Source organism: Leucoraja erinacea, chromosome 3, assembly GCF_028641065.1.
Source record: "Leucoraja erinacea ecotype New England chromosome 3, Leri_hhj_1, whole genome shotgun sequence".
Classification (NCBI taxonomy): domain Eukaryota; kingdom Metazoa; phylum Chordata; class Chondrichthyes; order Rajiformes; family Rajidae; genus Leucoraja; species Leucoraja erinaceus.
Window position 1 is genome coordinate 22,753,755 of NC_073379.1, and position 20,553 is coordinate 22,774,307.

Below are 20,553 nucleotides of genomic sequence, written 5' to 3' on the forward strand. Positions count from 1 at the left end.
GGTCAGTGTGTGCTGAGAGGTAGCAGATTGGTGATCCCCAGGCACTACGACCAAGGATCATGTCATTAGCTCATGAAGGACATTTAGGCATCGTCGGTACTAACCAGAATTTGCGGAACAAAGTGTGGTGGCCAGGTTGTGAGGAAGATGCCGAAAAATTAGTCATGACCTGTCACGGATGCCAAATCACAAGCAGAGCAACCCACCAGAACCAAGTAGAAGTACAAAGTTGGCAACAGGATCTTGGGTTGACGTAGCTGTTGACTTTCTTGGACCACTTCCAACAGGAGAATCAATTATGGTAGTGGTGGACTACTATAGTAGGTATTACGAGTATACCGTGAAGAAGTCAACTACAGCAGAAAAGACTGTACAGGCATTAGCAGAGATCTTCGCCAGATACAGGTTGCCTGTTACATTGTACTCCGACAATGGACCAGTCTGTTTCCGAGACGTTTGCTAAATACATGAGAATAACAGGCATCCATCATCACAAGGTGACTCCGAAATGGCCACAAGCTAATGGAGAAGTACAGAGACAAAATCAGTCCATAGAGAAGAGGATACGGTTTGGGTGGGGGTGGGGGGGTGTGTTTGGGGGGGGGGGGGGGGGGGGGTGTTTGTGTGGTGGGGCGGGGGGAGTGTGTGTGGGCGGGGGAGTGTGTGTGTGGGCGGGGAGTGTGTGTGTGGGCGGGGGGTGTGTGTGTGGGCGGGGGGGGTGGGCGGGGGGGGTGTGTGGGGGGGGGGGGTGTTTGGGTGGGCGTGAGCGGTGTGTGTGTGAGCGGGGGGTGTCGGCAGGGGGGGTTTGTGTGGGAGGGGGGTGTGGGCAGGGGGGGGAGTGAGCTCGGAGAAAAGACGGGGGAAGAGCCACGGGGGACGGGTGGCATCACGGGGGAGGAGCCAGCGAGGGGGACCATAGGGGTTGTGGCTGGAATTGGCAGTACAATGGGGACTCACGGCGGGCGCTAGTCGCTGGTTGTTCTCCGATGGGATCAGAGTCTCCGCTTTCCATTTGGCGACATGTCCGATGCTGGGCTGGCTGGGACTCCGACTCTGGGCGGGGTCTCTGACGCTGGGCTGGACCTCCAACACTGGGCTGGGTCTCCGACTTTGCGCTGGGCTGAGTCTCCGACTCTGGGGTGGGTCTCCGACACTGGGCTGCTGCTTGGGGCGGGGCAGAGCTGGGCTGCTTCGGGTCCCTCCGAAAGTCCGGTTGGAAACCTCCGCCGGCCACCCTTAGATCCAGTAAAGACACTATGGCTGAGGAAGAGGCGGACCGTCCCGGGAGAGACTAATCCACGTAGCGCCAACTGGCAGGAGAAGAGATCGATCTGCGCATGCGCAGTTTTTAATATTTTGAAACCTCGCTTACTTTTACTCACAGCACAGGAGAACGGTGAGTGAACTGGCGAAAAATCGTAGCGCTATCGCAAACCATATTTGCGCAAATAGAAAGACCGCCGAACTGGAAGATAACAAGAGAGTTTTAGTTATGTATAGAAGATAGATAGATTGTGAAAAGTTTTCAAATGGAAATGTCAACCCCATTTCTCTCTATCCACTGGTGCTGTCTGACCTGAGCGCTTCCAATTTCTTCTATTTCAAGGCCTCTCAGAATGTCCTTCTTCCATGAACTTGGACCTGCATCCAATGCATGCTTGTTGATGGTTACATTTGCATGCGGCAGGCTGTAACGTTACACTGAGCACTTACAGAGACAGGTCAGCGACCCACTGTAAATTCTAGGTGCATTAACCTTGCTCTCTAGCTATGGCAAGATTTACCTCCCTGCAATTAGTGTAATTAAGGCGTTATCCACTTGTATTTCTGGAGGTCGAGCGAAAGGGCCTGTTCACTTGGATGCGAGGGAGTGTCTGAGGGTTCGGGTTGTCTTGCAAAGGGTGGTGGATGGTGCGCACAGAAATGTAAAAAGAGGTGGTTTAGTTACAGGTGGGACACAAGGAACTGCAGGTGCTGGAATCTTGAGCAAAACACACAATGCTGAAGGAACTCGGCAAGTCAAGCACCATCTGTGGAGGGAATGGACAAGCGATGTTTCAGGTCGGGAATCTTCTAATATTAGGAAGGGTTCTGACACAAATGTCGCCTGTCTATTCCCTCCACAAATGGTGCCTGACCCACTGAAACTGTGTTTTGTTACAGATGGTGGGTTTTTTCCCCCATTGAGCTGATTTTGAAGTTACTCTCTGAGTCGTATGAAACATTATCGGCAACCCTGAACAATTGTTGCCTGAAATAATGCAACTTGTTGATGAACCCTCTGAAATTCTGTACAAAGGGAAACTTCAAAAAATGAAAATTCAGGAATGTAAACAGAAAATTAGTTTGTGAGGTAAACTTAATACATGTTTTTAAAAAAAATACAGTGTTGAAATAACTCAGTGGGTCAGGCAGCATCTATGTTAGCTTTCATAGCAAAAGGATTTGAGTATAGGAGCAGGGGGGTTCTACTGCAGTTGTACAGGGTCTTGGTGAGACCACACCTGGAGTATTGCGTTCAGTTTTGGTCTCCAAATCTGAGGAAGGACATTATTGCCATAGAGGGAGTGCAGAGAAGGTTCACCAGACTGATTCCTGGGATGTCAGGACTGTCTTATGAAGAAAGACTGGATAGACTTGGTTTATACTCTCTAGAATTTAGGAGATTGAGAGGGGATCTTATAGAAACTTACAAAATTCTTAAGGGGTTGGACAGGCTAGATGCAGGAAGATTGTTCCCGATGTTAGGGAATTCCAGGACAAGGGGTCACAGCTTAAGGATAAGGGGGAAATCCTTTAAAAACCGAGATGAGAAGAACTTTTTTCACACAGAGAGTGGTGAATCTCTGGAACTCTCTGCCACAGAGGGTAGTCGAGGCCAGTTCATTGGCTATTTTTAAGAGGGAGAGTTAGATGTGGCCCTTGTGGCTAAGGGGATCAGAGGGTATGGAGAGAAGGCAGGTACGGGATACTGAGTTGGATGATCAGCCATGATCGTGTTGAATGGCGGTGCAGGCTCGAAGGGCCGAATGGCCTACTCCTGTATCTAATTTCTATGTTTCTATCTCTGGAGAATTTGGAAAGGTGACATTTTGAGTTAGGATCCTTCTTCAGATTAAAGCCAGATATCTGAAGTTCCTTGTGTCTCCATTTAATTCATAGACTTGAATGCCATAAATCTGTCTCTAAGTCTTTTCCTAAAGAGCAGATTTAAACTGCATTGGCAATGCATCTTATTAAAGAATATACAGCACCAATGTAGGTCATTCAGCTCATCCACCGTTCCATCTGAACTTTTCCACCATATTTCATTTAACCGATCAGAAAATCCTGTTCCTTTCTCAGCTATGAGCTTGTCTGTAGTTCCCTGAAACACATATGTTTCTCATCGTGATTATCCAGTTATAGTTTTAGTAATACAGTATGGAAATGGGTCTGCCAAGTCACCCGTTCACATTATTTCTGTTATCTCACTTTCTCATCTTCTCCCTACACACTAGGGGGGATTTTAGAGACCAATTAACCAATCAAGTCGTCATTCATAAATCCAATAACAAATTAGATTAGTATGTTAGACTCAAGGTATTTTGGGTGGTACAGTCGCACAGCTGGTAGAGCTGCTGACTCACAGCGCCATAGACGGTTTCGATCCTGACCTCGGGTGTTGTCTCTGTGTAGTTTGCATGTTCTCACTCCGACTACGTAGGTTTGCTCCAGATGTTAGTTTCCTCTCGCATCCCAAACACGTGTGGGTTTGTAGGTTAATTGGACTCCGTAAATTGTTCCTGGTATTCATGGAGTGGATGGGAAAGAGGAATAACATAGAACTAGTGTGAGCGGGTGATCAGTGGTCTGCGTGGACTCGCTGTATCTTTCATCAATCAATCCGATCAGGGAGTGTTCTCATTTCTTTGGATTGGAACTTGAATCTGCAGCTGACCAAGCAGTGACTGATAGAGACTTTGCTCTGAATCTGACCCCGTGGTGGCGAATGAAAGTGCGAGATGGTTCCACTTCCCAGAGCTGCCATCCCTCACATGAAATACTGTGAAAACGAGAATTGCTCTGTAAACTTGTGCCTGAACACATCAGGTTTTAAGCAACTAAAGATACCTGGTTTAGGACGGCAGATCAAACTGTGCGTGAGGAATTTCGTACTTTGGAGTGCAGCCTGTTTTTAAGAGCGATACATCAAATTGTATAACTATACTATAAATATTATAAATCCATGCTTGTTCTTTCATTGCAAGGCAATTTAAAATCCATAATTAAACTTGATGACAATTGTAAGGCTCCTGTGCTTAGTCCCGGCAGGTGGCGAGGTGGTTGACCTGACCTGTGAATCCACTGAACCTGTGGTTGTTGACCTCACCAACAATGACTCTGTGGAGGTAAGTGATTCTGACCGGCTTATCTGTGGAGTTCGAGAGCAGGGAACACAGCACTGGCTTTCAAAGAATAGCTTGAGAGGGGCAGAGGGAAGAAATGTTTTGGGAATCTATGTTTCTCATTCCTCCAGCGTAAAACGTAGATAAATTATTTTATCCTTCAGATAAAATCTACAATACGACTTTTTTTTTTAAATTGCTGCAAGCTAAAAATACTAAAGGTTGTACGTTACTTTGTTTAATGGAGTATCATTACACAAATGTCACTAGAAGTGTATACTGGTCATTTTCTGGTGGCCTCCAACAACGAAACTGTTCTTAAGAAACGATGATTACTGCATGGAAGTAGATTTTTTACTTGCCTACTCTCCCCAGAACAGCTTTTATTCTGCTAGTCAATTTCCAAAGTGTCTTTTAAGTGGTTCTATAGAAATTGTGTTACAACCAATTCAGCCTGCCTAATACAAATAGTATCGCCTAATTCAGCAGTGGTGTTATATCCTATTTGTGTTATGTGAAAGGACACCAACTCATCGGGTTGGGCAGCATCTCTGGAGAACATTGATAGGTGACGTTTCAAGTCAAAACCCTTCCTCTGACTGATCAGTCCAAAGAAGGGTCCCAACCCAAAACGTCACCTATCAATGTTCTCCAGAGATACTGCCTGACCCACTGTGTTACTCCAACACTTTATGTCCGTTTGTGTAAACCAGCATCTACAGTTCTTTATCTCTACTTTGTGTTATGTGACTTTGATATAACAGAAGTATTTCTTTTTGGGGATTGCCAATACTGGCGACTGTTAATCCAATTTCACATTAAATCTTTCAGTGCAGTTGGTAGCAGATGGAAAATAAATCTGACCTTTCAATTAACATGCTTGTACCAGATGGAGCAAATACATCATGCTCCAAATACCAGGGCTATGAATGAAGGAGTCCACCCAAAACGCGTTATTAGAACAATATTTGTCATATATAACGTGTTCTGCTTCATATGTTCATGGGGTATAGGGGTAGAATTAGGTAATTCGGCCCATCAAGTCTCTCCACCATTTAATCATGGCTGATCTATCTTTCCCTCTCAATGCCAATCTCCTGCCTTCTCGGCATGACTCCTGATACCCTTCACAGTTAATTAATTATTGATAATCGGTGGGTGCGAAAAATCACAAAAATAACTAGAGATAAGGAACCGCAGATGTCGGTTTACAAAAAGGGCATAAGGTTCTGGAGTAGCTGGGCGGGTCAGGCAGCATCTCCGGAGGACATGGATTGGTAACATTTTAGGTCCGAACACTTCTTCAGAAGTTTGAACAAGGGTCCCAACCCGAAAAATCACCAATCCATGTTCTCCAGTGATGCTGCCTGACTCGCTGAGTTAATCTAGCACATTACATCCTTTCGCATAAATAACTGCATGCTTCATTGGATATGCGCATTGAGAGAATGGATGGATAATGGATCCCGTGCAAGCAGACAAGAGTTGGTCTTGACATCAGGCATTGTGGGGAGAAGGGCCCGTTCCTGTGCTGTACTGTTCTCTGTTCTAATGTGTCCCACTGTTGTGCTTCTGGGTCACAGATTCTAAGGAGGGTTTGGGGACATGTAAGATGCATCTTGGCCAGTGTATTCAGATAAACGCAAGGGGTACTCAGTTTATTTTATTGCGGACACCTGTGATGAATGACTTCTCTAGTTGCCGTTGTTCCTCTTCTCTGCTGCCCAGCAGCACAATGGGGGAAAGGAATGCGAGGAGTAGTTTGTAGGACCCAAGCTACTAGCACTTTGTGTCGTTTTGTGTAAATCAGCATCTGCAGTTTTTAGTTTAATCAAAACTCCCAGTATGATGGTTAAATACACTTTTGGCTGCAGTTTCCCTTGTCTAATCTGTTTCTCTTCTTCTTTTCCGCCTAATATGTACCGACCAGATTGTGGATGAAGGTGAGTTTAAAACAAAAGTTTATTTCTTGTAATGATTTATACAGCCAGTGTAAAAAGCAAAAACTTAAGTATTTTAAGAAATAAATGTAAAACAATCTGAATCTCGACCTGCAATGTCACCTATTTTCTCTACAGATGCTGCCTGACCCGCTGAGTTAAGGGCCTGTCTCACTTGGCCGTCATTTGCGCCTCATTTACGTGTCGTATGTAAAATAGGTCGACACGTCGTGATGCGCGACATTGCGCGCAATTCACGCGTCAACGCAGCCGTCTGGTGCGCGTGATGTCATTAGAATACCCTGCAGCGCGCGGCAACGCATGGTTACAAACGTTGACGCACGGTGACGTAACCATGCGTCACCACGCGAGACGTCGGGAGGTCAGCGTGCGACGCCAATGCGTCAGCGTGCGTACCCAATGCTTCAGCGATACGTCACGCAGGTGGTGCGCGAGGATTTCGTTACACTACGAAATCCTGGAACGCAGCTCGATGCAGCATGCGATTCCACGCCTCACCATGCGCAATGAGTGCGTCACCCACACGCACCCGACACGTCGATCTATTTTACATATGACGAGTAAATGAGGCTCAAATGACGGCCAAGTGGGACAGGCCCTTTACTCCAGCAATTCGTGTTCATCATTGGTGTAAACCAGCATCTGCGGTTCCTTCCTCCACTATGTAAAACAGCTGCTAGTTTCCAAATAATGATGGAATTATATCTTAAACTCTTTGCATAATTTAAATTTATAATAGGCTCCAGCAACCATCAAAGTCATTGATCACGTTGAAATATTTCATGTGATCCACACACAGAAACACAGGCTGCCACATGGCTATCCTTGTCTTTGGGTGGTGCTTAAGTCTGTATTAGGTAGATAATCAATCGTCAATAAATGACAAAGATGTAACTGGACATTAACAGTTCAGTTTTTTAAACATTTCTTTGAGAATACTGCAGTACCATTTGTGACAGACTCCTATTCCCTTCACTTAGAAACATGCCGTTAATAAAGATGATTATTGACATTTGTTTATGAGCTAAGGCATTGATTTCCTTCCCCCCCCACCTCCTTTTTCATGCCTCGCCACTATTTATTTTCACATCAATGAATAAATTGAATTTCAGCTGTTAGTTATTTTTCTCATTTATGATTTGAATGTTGGTCACACTGTTTTGAGCTGCCCTCTTCGACAGATGTTTAGACTTTTAGACTTCAGAGATACAGTGAGAAAACAGGCCCTTTGGCCCGCCCGGTCTGCACCAGCCAGCAATCACCCCGTACACGAGCACTATCCTACGCACTGGAGACAATTTACAATCTTAACGACGCCAAATAATCTACAAAACTACGTCTTTGGAGTGTGTGAGGAAGCAGGAGCACCCGGAGAGAACCCACACAGTCACGGGGAGAATGTACAAACTCCGTACAGACAGCACCCGTAGTCAGGATCAAACCCAGATCTCTGGCGCTGTGAGGCAGCAACTCTACCGCTGCGCCCCATGTTAGGATAAAAAGCTTTCAACCACCAATTCTGATGTTATAACAATATCTTGATCAAAAGATTGCAAATAAAGAGTAAAGTAGAGAAAATGAATTTATCTTTCAAAACTGAATTCCATATTAGTGTCGGCTAAACTTACTGCCAAGGAAATAACTAGTTAGCATGAGAGAATGTATTATTTAAAAATGATTTCTTCCCTGCTCATTTCCCAGCTTTGTTTTGTCCACCTTGATTCTCGCTGCCAGCCTCTCTTCTCCTCTCCCCGTCTCCCACCTGTCTCCAATCGCCAAACAGAAACAGCTGCTGGTAAAGCCGCTGCCTCAGTGCCAGAGACCTGGGTTCGTTCCTGACTATGGTTGCTGTCCGTGTGGGGTTTGCACCTTGTCCCTGTGACCAGGTGGGCTTCCTCCGGGTGCTCCGGTTTCCTCCCACACGCCAAAGACTTGCGGGTTTGTAGGTTAATTCCCCCCTCGTGTACAGGGAGTGGATGGGAAAGTGTGATAACATGGAACTTTTGTAATGGGCGATTAATGGTCAATGTGGGCCGAAGGGCCTCTTTCCACGCTGTATCTTTAAACTAAGCTAGCAAATACAGAGAACTTTGTCATAACAATAACAAGGCACACCCGCCTATTTTCCTTTGTCAGATCTCTCCTCGACAATCAATCAGCCGAGTTCAGCTGAAGACCATCCTGGCAGAACGCAGTCAGATAGCTGCATTCTTTGCAGTGATGAAGAAGATGGCAGAGCAGACGGGAGCAGCAGCCTGTCTGATCAAAGCGAAGCAGGTGGACCTCAGGGACAACACCTTCACTCCGCCTTGTGCAACAAAGACTTGGGGTAAGACTCAAAGAAGATATGCAAGGATACATTAGTGGTGGTGCAGTGGGTGGACTTGCTGTCTCACAGCGCCAGCACCACGGGTTTGATCCTGACCTCCGTCACTGTCTGTGTGCAGTTTACTCGTTCTCCCTGTGACCGCATGGATTTTCTCCGAGTGTTTGTTTTTCTCCTACGTCTCAAAGCCGTGAGGGTTTGTAGATGAATTGGCCTCTGTAAATTGCCCCTAGTGTGGCGGTGAGTGATAGAATCGCAAGGCAATTGATGACTATATGGAAAGAATAAAGTTAGATTAGATAAGAAACTGCAGAGGCTGGTTTAGAAAAAAGTAAGACACAAAGTGCTGGAGTAACTAGGTGAGTCAGGCAGCATGCGTGGAGAAAATGGATAGGTAACATTTCGGGTCTAGACCCAGACCTGGGTTTGAAATAGTGATCTCAAATAGTGAAAGGCTTGGATAAAGTGGATGTGGAGAAGATGTTTCCACCTGTGGGAGAGTCTTGGGACAGAGGTCACAGCCTCAGAATAACCCCAACCAGAAACATCACCTATCCCTATCCATGTTCTCAAGGGATGCTGCCTGACTCCCTGAGTTCCTCCAGCACTGTGTGTCTCTTTTTTTAGATTAGATTGGTGTAGGATTAGTGTAAATGGGAAGCAGATATTGGGCTACACCAACAACTCAGAATTTAGACTTTATTTTACTTTAGAGATACAGCGCGGAAGCAGGCCTTTTGGCCGACAAGTCTGCGCCGACCAGCGATCACCCTGTCCACTAGTACTATCCTACATACTAGGGACAATTTTACAGTTTTTACTTAAACCAATTAACCTACAAATCTGTATGTCTTTGGAGTGTGGGAGGAAACTAGAGCACTCGGAGAAAACCCACACGGTCAGAATTTATTGCAGTCTTGGGCAGAGCAGTTGCCAAATCGAACCAAAATAAATATAATGGTCCCCTTTCAACCTTTCCTCTCACAGTGAACTGAGGCCCTCAAGTTGTGTACTCCGCTAGCCTGAGAAAAAATACTTTTCTACATCTTATTGTACATTTGCGAAAGAATCGATGGTCAGGACATGTTGATCTTACACAGCCTCCTGCGTTATTTTACCGCTGCATGCATAGTTGCAGCCCCAATGTGACAGGCAGAATTGGCCGGGATTTTATGCCCGAGTTAGAGGGCACCATAACCTTCTGGTTTGTTGAGGGGGGGGGGGGTGTGTGTGTGAGCGGGGCGCGTGTATGTGAGCGGGGCGCGTGTATGTGAGTGGGGCGCGTGTATGTGAGTGGTGTCTGCAGGGAATGGAGTGAAAAGGCACAACATGGCCATTGCGCTAGAGACCTGGGTTCAATCTTGACTGCGGGTGCTGTCTGTATGGAGTTTGTACGTTTACCGTGTGACCACGTGGGTATTCTCCAGGTGCTCTGGGTTTCTCCCACATTACAAGGATGTACAGGTTTGCAGGTTAATTGGCTTTGACAAAATGTAAATTGTCCCTAATATGTAGGATAGTGCTAGTGTACAAAGTGATCGTTGGTGGGCCAAGGATCCTGTTTCCATCTTACAAAAACGTTTAAACTCTAAATATGGATCACGGTCATGCAGATGAGTTTGGTTTGCTTTGGTTTGGCTTGGTATCAGGTTCGGCACAGACGTTGTGGACAAAAAGGCCTGTTCCTGTGCTGTACCTTGCTGTACCTGTGCTGTTTCTCTGTCCAGTGTTAACATGAAGTTGAGCTGTCTCTTCCGGCCACTAGGCGGACCAGTGAGTGAGGGATCTCAGCCTGGCAGCATGTGACTGCCATTGACCTTATTAGGGCAGCCTCCTGTACCATCACATCAGAAGCTGTTAACGTACATTAAACCGTGTAGGAAGGAACTGCAGGTGCTGGTTTTAACCGAAGATAGACACAATACGCTGGAGTAATTCTGGATAGGAATGGGTGACGTTTCTGGTCGAGACCCTTCTTCAGACTGAACTTCAGACTCGGTCTGAAGAAGGGTCTCGACCCGAAACATCACCCATTCCTTTTCTCCAGAGATGCTGTTTGTTACTCCAAAATTTTGTGTCTATCTTACATTAAACTTTGCTTATTTTAGAATTGCCCCTTGAATGTCAGAGCAGACACCTTAACAAAAATAATAATTGTGCATTTGCACTAATTACATGCAAATCTCTCCCTATATTAAACTACTCCTGGATTTAAAACCACCTCATTGTGATGATTTTTTAAATGCTTTACTCTCAGTCCACTAATGAAGGAACTAGGTGTGAGCAGAGAAAATAGAACAGTCCAGCACAGGAAAAGCCCCTTCTGCCCACAATATCTGTAGCGAACATGATGTCAGGTTAAACTAATCTCCTCTGCCTGCATGTGATACATATTCCTCCATGCCCTGCATATGCATGATCTAAAATCCCCTCAAACGCCACTACCGTACCTGCCTCCACCACCACCACCACCCCTGGCAGCATGTTCCAGGTACCCACCACTTTAAGAGCAAAAAAACTTGCCCCACACATCTCCTTTAAATTTTGCCCCTCTGACCTACCTATACCTCTCATCATTATATAAACTTCTAACAGGTATGCTCCATGGAAAACTATCAAAACTGTTTGAGAAAAATTCCCTCTGTTCCGCTGTAAACCTCCTCTCGCCTTAACGCTGTGCCCTCTTTTCTAACCGATCACCTGCCCCCCCCTTTTATTATTTCTGTCCCTGTACCAGATCTCCTCTTGGACTCTTGCAATCCAGAGTAAACGAACGCAGCCAATCCACTCTCCCCTTATAACTGCAAAGCTCTGGTAGTGGTCATGGAGAGTCATACAGTGTGGAAACAGGCCTTTCGGCCCAACTTGCCTACGCTGACCAATGTGGCCCATCTATACTGGTCCCACTTGCCTGTGGCCCATATTCCTCTTAGCATGTACCTGTCTGAATGTTTCTTAAGTGTTGTGATAGCACTTGCCTCAACTACCTCCTCTGGCAGTTCATTCCATATACCCACCACCATCTGTGTAAAAAAGAAAAGTTGCCCCTTAGGTTCCCATTAAATCTTTCCCCCCCCTTACATTAAACCTGTGTCCTCTGGTTCTCGATTCCCATACTCTAGGCAAAAGACTCATAATTTTGTATACACCTCTAAGTTCAGCCCTCATCCTTCTGCGCTCCAAGGAATAAAGTCCTAGCCTGCTCAACCTCCCCTCTAGCTCAGGCCCTCGAGTACTGGCAACATCCTCGTAAATCTTCTCTGCACCCTTTCCAGCTTGACAACATCTGGAAATTTAATTTTACATTGCCTGGAATGCGCTGCCTGGGGTGAAGGCAGATGTGATATTTAAGAGGCTTTTAGATTGGCACATGGAAATGCAATATAAATAGTGGGATATGGCTCACCTGCAGGCAGAGGAGATTGGTTTAATTTGGCACGGATGTGGGACAAAATGCCTGTTCCTGTACTGGATTGTTCTATAGCAACAACGAACTACAGATACAGGTTTATACCAAAGATAGACACAAAGTGCTGGAGTAACTCAGCGGGTCAAGCAGCATCTCTGGAGAAAAAGACGGGTGAATCTGAGGAAGGGTCTCGACACGAAACGTCACGCATCCCTTTTTCTCCAGAAACTTACACATTGAGTTACTCCAGCACATTATGTCTATCTACTGTGCAGTCCTATGTTCTATGCTAACACCTTGTGGCTTCTCCAGAGATAGTTGTGAACGAAGTCTAAAGTTTTTTTGGATATCATCACATGGAGATGATTTAAAATCTAGAGATAGGAGATTAACATAGAGATAGGTTTGCATGCGATTAGTGCAAATATACAATTTAAACTTTTGTCAAGGCTTCCAATCTGACGAGCAAGATTCTAAAGGGCCCATTCTAAAATCAGAAAAGTAAAGTTAACATACAAGAGCAGGCTCTTCGACCCACAATGAACTGTTGTCTGTTCAATTATTTCACCTATTTATGATGCCACAACTGTGGTCGGTTGTTGATCCCTCTAACCCCCCGAGCCCCACCCCACAAGACACAAAATGCTGAGTAACTCAGCGGAACAGGCAGCATCTCTGGAGAGAAGGAATGGGTGACGTTTCGGGTCAAGACCCTTGTTTTGTACGTAGAACTGTTTAAATGCTTCTGTGTGCGCATCTGCATCTGTAGTGCTCATTCGGTTCAGACCTTGGCTCAGACTGAATACAAACCCCAGCATGTACGTTGGTGGGACTGGGGAAAGTGTTCTCAATTGCTTCGAGGTGTAACCAGTGTTAACATCCACCTGACTTTCTCTTTGACAGATCTGATCAAGTTGTTTACGGCAAGTCTTCCTCAGGAACCATTAGCTGTCCTATTTGCATGGACGGTTACACAGAGGTAAGCCAACACCACCAGGGAAATCAAGGTGCATATAGAATCATACAGCACCAGAGCTCTTTTAGTTTCAAGATACAGCGTGGAAACAAGCCCTACTGCCCACCAAGTCCTTGCTGACGAGCAGTCAGCCCACACACTTACCAATGTGTGGAGGATAGAATTAACCTACAAACCCGTACGTCTTTGCAATGTGGGAGGAAACCGGAGCACCCGGAGAAAACCCATGCGGTCCCAGGGACAACGTACAGACTCCGTACAGACAGCATCCGTAGTCAGGATTGTACCTGGGTCCCTGGCGCTATGTCACTGTGCCGGCCTGAAAATGAATCGCCAACAACGTTGTTAGGGAAGGCAGTTCCAGGATTGTGGCCCAGTGACAGTGAAGGAGCGGCATGGCCTGGGTGGGCATGGTGTGCGTTTCAGGGGGCAACATCCACTGGCTGTAGACAGAGCTTCATGGGGTGGCAGATGCTCTTCTTGTGTTCTTGCCACAGTTGCCAAACATTTAATTCCCCTTCCCACTCCCATACTGACCTTTCTGTCCTGGGCTTCCTCCACTGTGAGGCCACACATAAATTGGAGGAACCACACCTCGTATTTCGCTTGGGTAGCTGACACCCCAGCGGTGTATGGACGTTAATTTCTCTAATGATTGGGGTTGGGGCCTTTCTTCAGACTTTTAGTTCCTTGTTTTGAGATTCTGTCTGTAACAGATAGTCAGCCAATATGAAATAGTAGGCTCAAGGGCCTTTTCCAATGCTGTACTGTTTTATGGAGCAGTATTAAGAACCAGGGACATAGGTTTAAGCTGGGAGGGGAAAGATTTAAAGGGAAGCTGAGGGGTAACCACCTTCGCATTGAGGGTTTCACATGGAACGAGCTGTGGAGGAGAACTGGTGTTACTGGCTTATATCAAAGATAGATATCAGGGCAGGTTGTTGAAGCAGGTACTATAACAGCATTTATAAGGCATTTTAACAGGTGCATGGAGAGGAAAGATTTAGAGGGACATGGGTCTAATGTGGGGCTGAGTGGCCTGTTTCTGTGCTGTACAACTGATTCAATGTTCTAAAATGTTCACAAGAATTTGCAGATGCTGGAATCCTGAGCAAAAATCCCTAAATTATGGCTGAAGATTTCTCAAAAGGGAATGTGGAAGGGAGAGTGATGTGGGTGAGAGGGAAATCAAGCAAATCATTTTGAGATACGAGGAACTGCAGATAAATCTTGGGCAAAACACAAAGTGCGGGAGGAACTCAGCAGGCCAGGTAGCATCTGTGGTGGGAACGGACAGATGATGCTTTGAGTCTGGACCCTTCTTCGGATTAGTGGATTAGAGGGGAGAAAGCTGGTGATACAGAACTCTTGACATATTCCAGTTTTCGTTTTTGATCCTGGAAGAATTTAGCATCTTGGACCTAAGTTCATCAATCTGGATTGAGCACAAGGTTCTGATGCCTGTGTCCAAAATGTGTGTTAATGCACTTTGGTAGTAGCAACAAATGCATAGATTATTTTCTAAATGGGGAAAGGATTCAGAAATCCGGGGTGCAAAGGGACTTGGGGAAAGCTGGTGCAGGATTCCCAAAAGGTAATTTTGCAAGTTGAATCAGCAGTAAGGAAGGCAAATGCAAAGAAAGACTTTATTTCGAGATGGCTAGATTATAAAAACAGGGATGTAATGCTGAGGCTTTATAAGGCACGGGTCAGACCGCATTTGGAGTATTGTGAGCAGTTTTGGGCCCCATATCCGAGGAAGGATGTGCTGGCGTTAGAGAGGGTCCAGAGGAAGCTTACTAGTATGATCCTAGGAATGATTGGGTTAATTTATGATGAGCTTTTGATGGCACTGGGCCTGTACTCACAGGAGTTTAGAAGGATGAGGGAGGACCTCATTGAAACTTACCAAATGGTGAAAGGTCTGGATAGAGTGAATGTGGAGAGGATGGTTCCACTAGTGGAAGATTCTAGGACCAGACAGCACAGCCTCAGAATAAAAGGACTAATCTTTAGAAAGATGAGGGGGAATTTCTTTCGTCATAGGGTGGTGAATCTGTGGAATACATTGGCACAGATGGGTGTGGATGCCAAGTTACTGTGTAGTTTCAAAGCAGAGATTGACATTCTTGATTAGTAAGGGCGTCAAAGGCTTTGGGGAAAAGGCGGAGAATAGGAATGAGAGGGAAAGAAAGATCAGGCATGATTAAATGAACCAAATGGCCTCATTCTGCTCCTGTGACTTGTGTACTTATGAACATCCTTGGCTTGTCCTTACAGCCTTTCTTAATTAAAGGCAGATCATCAATCACCCTCCATTCTTCCAGTAACTCCTCCACAACTAACGTCACAAATATGGGCTCAAGGGCCTAATTCTGTTCCCATGACTTATGAGCTTGTGCAGTGTTATTCATGGGCAGTGATTCTCAGCGCCAACTTGTGCAGTTGCTGATGCTCTCGTCTTGTTTCCTGTCCCTGCCCAGATTGTGCAAAGTGGGAGGCTGATTGTCTCCACGAAATGTGGTCACGTCTTCTGCAGCCAGTGCATCCGGGACTCTCTCAAAAACTCACACATGTGTCCGACCTGCAGAAAGAAACTCAACACACGCCAGTACCACCCCATCTACATCTGACCGCCGGTGGGGAGGGATGGGGGTGTTTTCCTGGTGAAATGGATCCACCCACCTGCGCGTTGGCCCCTCCCTCGGAATCCCGCGACGTTCTACAGCTTCTGCAGCGGGCAGGCAGGGGGCGCTCTGCGTCGGAGACCGAAGCTCGCCGTGCCGGCCGCCCGTCCCTGCCCATCGCACCCCATCGACTTGGTTGTGATTTTTGTTTCTGAATGGGGTTTGGGTGGGAGGGGACGGGCAACGGCGGCAGATGAGAAATAAAGCAAAGCTCCAGCGTGCTCCAGTTGCCAAGTGAACTCCAGCGTGTGTTTTGTACATGGTTTTACTTTTGTTTTTTTCTACGCTTTCCATCTCTCGCTGCCACCCCTCCACCTGGAATCAGAGAATGGCCGCGTGCAGTCGATGGAACCCGCCGCGGTTTCCCATAGCAACGTCTTCAATCTGCTGCTCTGCCTGGTCCGCCGACGGAGAGCGCTGTTTAATGTGAAGATTGGCACAAAATACTGGAGTTACTCAGTGGGTCGGGCAGCATCTCTGGAGAAAAGGAATAGGTGACGTTTTGAGACGAGACCCTTCAGACTGGGAGTTGGGGGAGAGGCATGAGAACATACAGTACAAATCAGAGGTTGGCTGTGGAGGTGGTGGCAACGAGGGGATATGAACAGTGAATCGAGCAGGATGACGAGGGTGGGGGAGGGACAGTGAGAAGGAATGCAAGGGTTACTTGAAATTAATCGTGAATGTTTCAGGTCTGGACCCTTCTTCAGACCCTACCGCCTCAAAACGTCACCTATTCCTTCTCTCCAGAGATGCTGCGTGACCCGCTGAGACCCAAGCATATCGTGCATATCTTTGGTATAAACAAGCATCTGCAGTTTCTTCCTACACCGTTGAATCTGACCTCAGTACTGCTCCACACCCAACACTGGACGGTAACACAAGAGACTACAGATGCTGCAACCTGGAGCAAGGCAAAAACATCAACTGCTTGAGGAACAGTGAGCCAGGCAGCGTCTGCAGAGGCAGAGCGATGGCAGACACTTTGGCTGGAAGTCCAGATCTCCAAACACCAACCATGCCTCTGCCTCATTATTGAAACATAAACTCCCGATAGAATTGAATCATAGCCTGCTTTTGTATTCTATTCCTTGAGCAATAAATGAGAACACCTCTCTTATCTGCCTGCAGAAACAAGTAACCACAGATGCTGGTTTACTACAAAAAAAAAGACAAAGTGCTGAAGTGACTCAGCGGGTAAGGCAGCATCTCGGAATATGGATAGGTGATGTTGCGGTCAGGACCCTGCTTCAGGCTCAAAGAAGGCTCGAAATGTCCGCCTATCCATGTTCACCAGAGATGGTACCTGACCTACTGAGTTACTCCATCACTGTGTCTGTTATTTGCCTGATTACCTTCTGTATCGACTGTGCCATCGACAATGATGTGCTCAGGATACTGAAATCACTATCTCCAAAAAAACTCTAATCTCCCTCCATTTGGATAATATGCATTCTTTCTTCCCTCCCTCACCATTCCCACCGCAGATGCTGCCTGACCCAGTGAGTTGCTCCAGCACTTTGTGCTTTGCTGCTCCAATTGGTACCTTACTTCCAAATGAAGCTGTGACTGTCAAATCCTATACCGCTGGAGCATTTGTGATGGCGGGGGGGGGGGAGAAAGACAATTGCAGGTTACCCAAGGACCACAAGCTTTTGGTTAGACCCCTCGAACTCAGGAAATCTTTCAAAGCCTTACGATTGTTGATGGCTGGGTTTCAAGCGGTGTTTGAAGAGGGCTAGGATTACTCTATGCATGGTTTCACAATTCCATTTTGCTTTTGAAACATACTGTCTTTCTTTCCTCACTCTCCCTCTCTATCCCCTCCCCCTCTCTCTCCCTCCCTCTCTCTCCCCTCCCTCTCTCTCCCTCTATTTCCCCTCTCTCCCTCTTTCTCCTATCCTGCCCCCAACACTCCCTCTCCCTCTCTCTCTCTCTCTCTCCCCCTCCTCAAATCAATCTCTAACTGAGGTCCTGAACAGATGTATCTTCAACCAAAGATTCTGACTATGGGCTTGGCTTCAGCATCCAAGTTGGTCTGAGTAAAGACTGGCGTCTGGGAGATTCAGCCCACCATGAAACCAAATTAACTTCAACCTGTTGAAAATTCACATCTCTTTGGAAAATAAAATAAAAGATTAAGTTAGTTTAAAAAAAAAATGTTACTGGAAGTATTTTGAGTAATTGGAGAAGTTTATTTTAATTGTCTGAACTATTTGTGCTGTGGTGTTTTATGGATGTTGAATATTAAACAACCATTATGTCCTCTTGTCAATTATAAGTTATGCCAATTAGAATGTTTTTTTTGCCACAAGGTGAAGGATCTGAGGGCCAAAATAATTAATAAAAGTATCAGTCCCTCACACCTCCCCATTTTGTCTGCTTTTTTAGGGTAATTTTAGACGTGTTAATGATGATTGAGTTATTTTGTTTTCCTGGTTTGTTGCAAACTTTTGCCTTAAGTTTACTCTAAGTTCCAGGTACTGGCATTGCAGCACCTTTCAGAATGGAAATAACAAAGACTATTAATGGCATGACCCTCAACAGCATTGATGTACAGAGGGATCTTAGGGTCCAAGTCCATAGCTCCCCGAAAATAGCAACACAAGTAGATAAAGTTGGAAAGAAGCATATGGTAAGCTAGGCTTTATAGATTGGGGCATTGAGAATAAGAGTCAGGATGTCATGATGCAGCTTTATAGGACTTTGGCAAGGCCACATTTGGATTGTTGCATGCAGTTATAGGAAGGTTGTGGAGAGGTTGCAGAGGTGGTTTACCAGAATGACTACAGGGAGAGGTTGGACAGACTTGGATTTTTTTTTCTCTGCAATGCCAGAGGTTGCAGGGAGGCACGATGGAGGTTTAGCAAAATACAAGTGGACAGCCAGAACCTTTTTCCCAGGAAAGTAAAATCAAATACTTGAAGGTATAACTTTAAGGTGAGAGGGGTAAAATTTAAATGAGATGCACAGGGCAGGTTTTTTTTACGCTGGGTGAAGGAGCTTGCAATGTGCTGATAGGGTTGGTGGTTGAGGCAGATACAATAGTGGTATTTAGAAGGCTTTTGAATTGGCAGGGATATGAATTATGTGCAGGTATTTCAGAGATGGCCTTGGCATCATGTTCAGCACAGACATTGTGGGTCAAAGGGCCTGTCCCTATGCTGTACTTTTCTATGCTTTGAATCTGACTGAGCAGCTGTGAGCGAGCACTGGTGCCTCTTGATCAGTAAACAGCAGATAATGCTGCTGCCGCACAGGTCCAGAGGCCTGGGTTCGATCCTGACCTCGGGCACTATCTATGTGGAGGTTGTACGGAAATAGACAGAGAAGGTAGAGTTTGCATGCTCTCCCTTTGACCGCATGAGTTTCTTCCGGTTACTCTGATTTCCTCTCACCTCCCAAAGATTGATTATGGCCTCTTATCAGTTGTTTGATTGTTTACCCACTTTGGTTGTGAAGTCAGACGATTTGTTGAACTGGAAGTCTGATGTAGTTAACTTTGTGTATCGGACATTAAAGGCTTGAGGACATTGGGCATGGCCTTCCTCGGCAGCGAAAACCTCTAGATGGCCAACTTACCATCCGCCACACCAATGGGCAATTTATTATCCAGGATTATCCATTACATCCAATGCCCAGGTTATGTGCATGGTTATAAAGTCACACCACATGGAAATAAACCCTTTGACCCAATTTGTCCAAGATGCCCATCAGTGCTTGTCCTATTTGTGAGAGTAGAGGTGGCGACTGTCTTAAGACATGAAGGAATGAAGATGAGAAATGTCTTCACTCATGGTGCCCACCTAAACCACCTGTAACTGCCGAAGATGCCGGCGTTATTGGCTGTACCATCAGTGGTGATGGGTCCGTGCAGAGCTAGACCATGTGTTTGAGTGGTGCAACCACAATGACCTCTAGCTCAACGTCAACAAAATCAGGAAACCACAGTGAACCCTTGTTATAATGGACCATGGTGGGGATTAATGGCGTCCAAGATTGCCGGATGTCCACTTTCACCGAGTAAAGGATTAACGTTGCAGAAACAAAGAACTGCAGGTGCTGGTTAACGCACAAAAGGACAAAGTGCTGGAGTAACTCAGCAGGTCAGGCAGCATCTCTGAAGAACATGGATAGGCGATGGGTCTGGATCCTTCAGATTCTGTCTGGAACTGGGCCTGGAATCCAGGTGAGTTGATGGCCCAGGGCTGTTAGGGGCCGGTGGAGAGGCGAGGATCGGCAGAGTCCATGGTCGCAGGTGGCTGGAGAACAGGTAGGTCCTGCCTGGCAGCGGCCGAGGGAGATGGTGCGAACCTGGGGTGGCGATGGCTGCCCGACCGGGCGATGAATCTGTCCGCTATAAACAAAATCTGTTGTAAAGAGATCTGTAAAAAAGGACTGTTTACTGTAACTGTTGACTTCAGAAAGATGAGAGATGTTGGACAGAGTGCGGAGAATATTTACAAGGATGTTGCCAGAACTTGAGGATCTGAGCTACAAGGAGAGGTTGGGCAGACTAGGACTTTATTCCTTGGAGCGCAGGAGATCATTTGGGCAGCTTACAGCCCAGTGATATGAATATAGATTTATCTTGCTTCAGGTAGCCCCAGCATTCTCTCACTTCTCATTTTCACCCTACAAACAGCTAACAATGGACTGTTTCTTTTATTTTTGTTACTGTTTTTTTGTTACTATCTTTCAATCATTGTCCTTTAGCTCTCCACATCACCGTCTGTATATTTCCCTTATCCCTATCCAATGTGAAGAATGGCCTCGACCCCAAACGTCACCCATTCCTCCTCTCCA

The 20,553-nt window shown here is 46.1% G+C and overlaps 1 protein-coding gene across 4 annotated transcripts in view; it reads left to right on the top strand.

Moving 5' to 3' along the window:
• The window catches only part of rnf4 (ring finger protein 4), a 38,901-nt gene extending 20,791 nt beyond the window's left edge, over positions 1 to 18,110 (top strand). For 3 of the 4 annotated variants that reach the window (XM_055632270.1, XM_055632269.1, XM_055632268.1), the window contains 5 exons: positions 4,306 to 4,391; positions 6,319 to 6,331; positions 8,486 to 8,678; positions 12,988 to 13,063; positions 15,544 to 18,110. In XM_055632270.1, coding sequence (XP_055488245.1) covers positions 4,306 to 4,391; positions 6,319 to 6,331; positions 8,486 to 8,678; positions 12,988 to 13,063; positions 15,544 to 15,693 — 518 coding nt within the window. In that variant the 3' untranslated portion in view covers positions 15,694 to 18,110. The remainder of the gene's footprint in view (positions 1 to 4,305; positions 4,392 to 6,318; positions 6,332 to 8,485; positions 8,679 to 12,987; positions 13,064 to 15,543) is intronic. The other variant, XM_055632271.1, reaches the window with a different exon arrangement.
• The last annotated feature ends 2,443 nt before the right edge of the window (positions 18,111 to 20,553 follow it).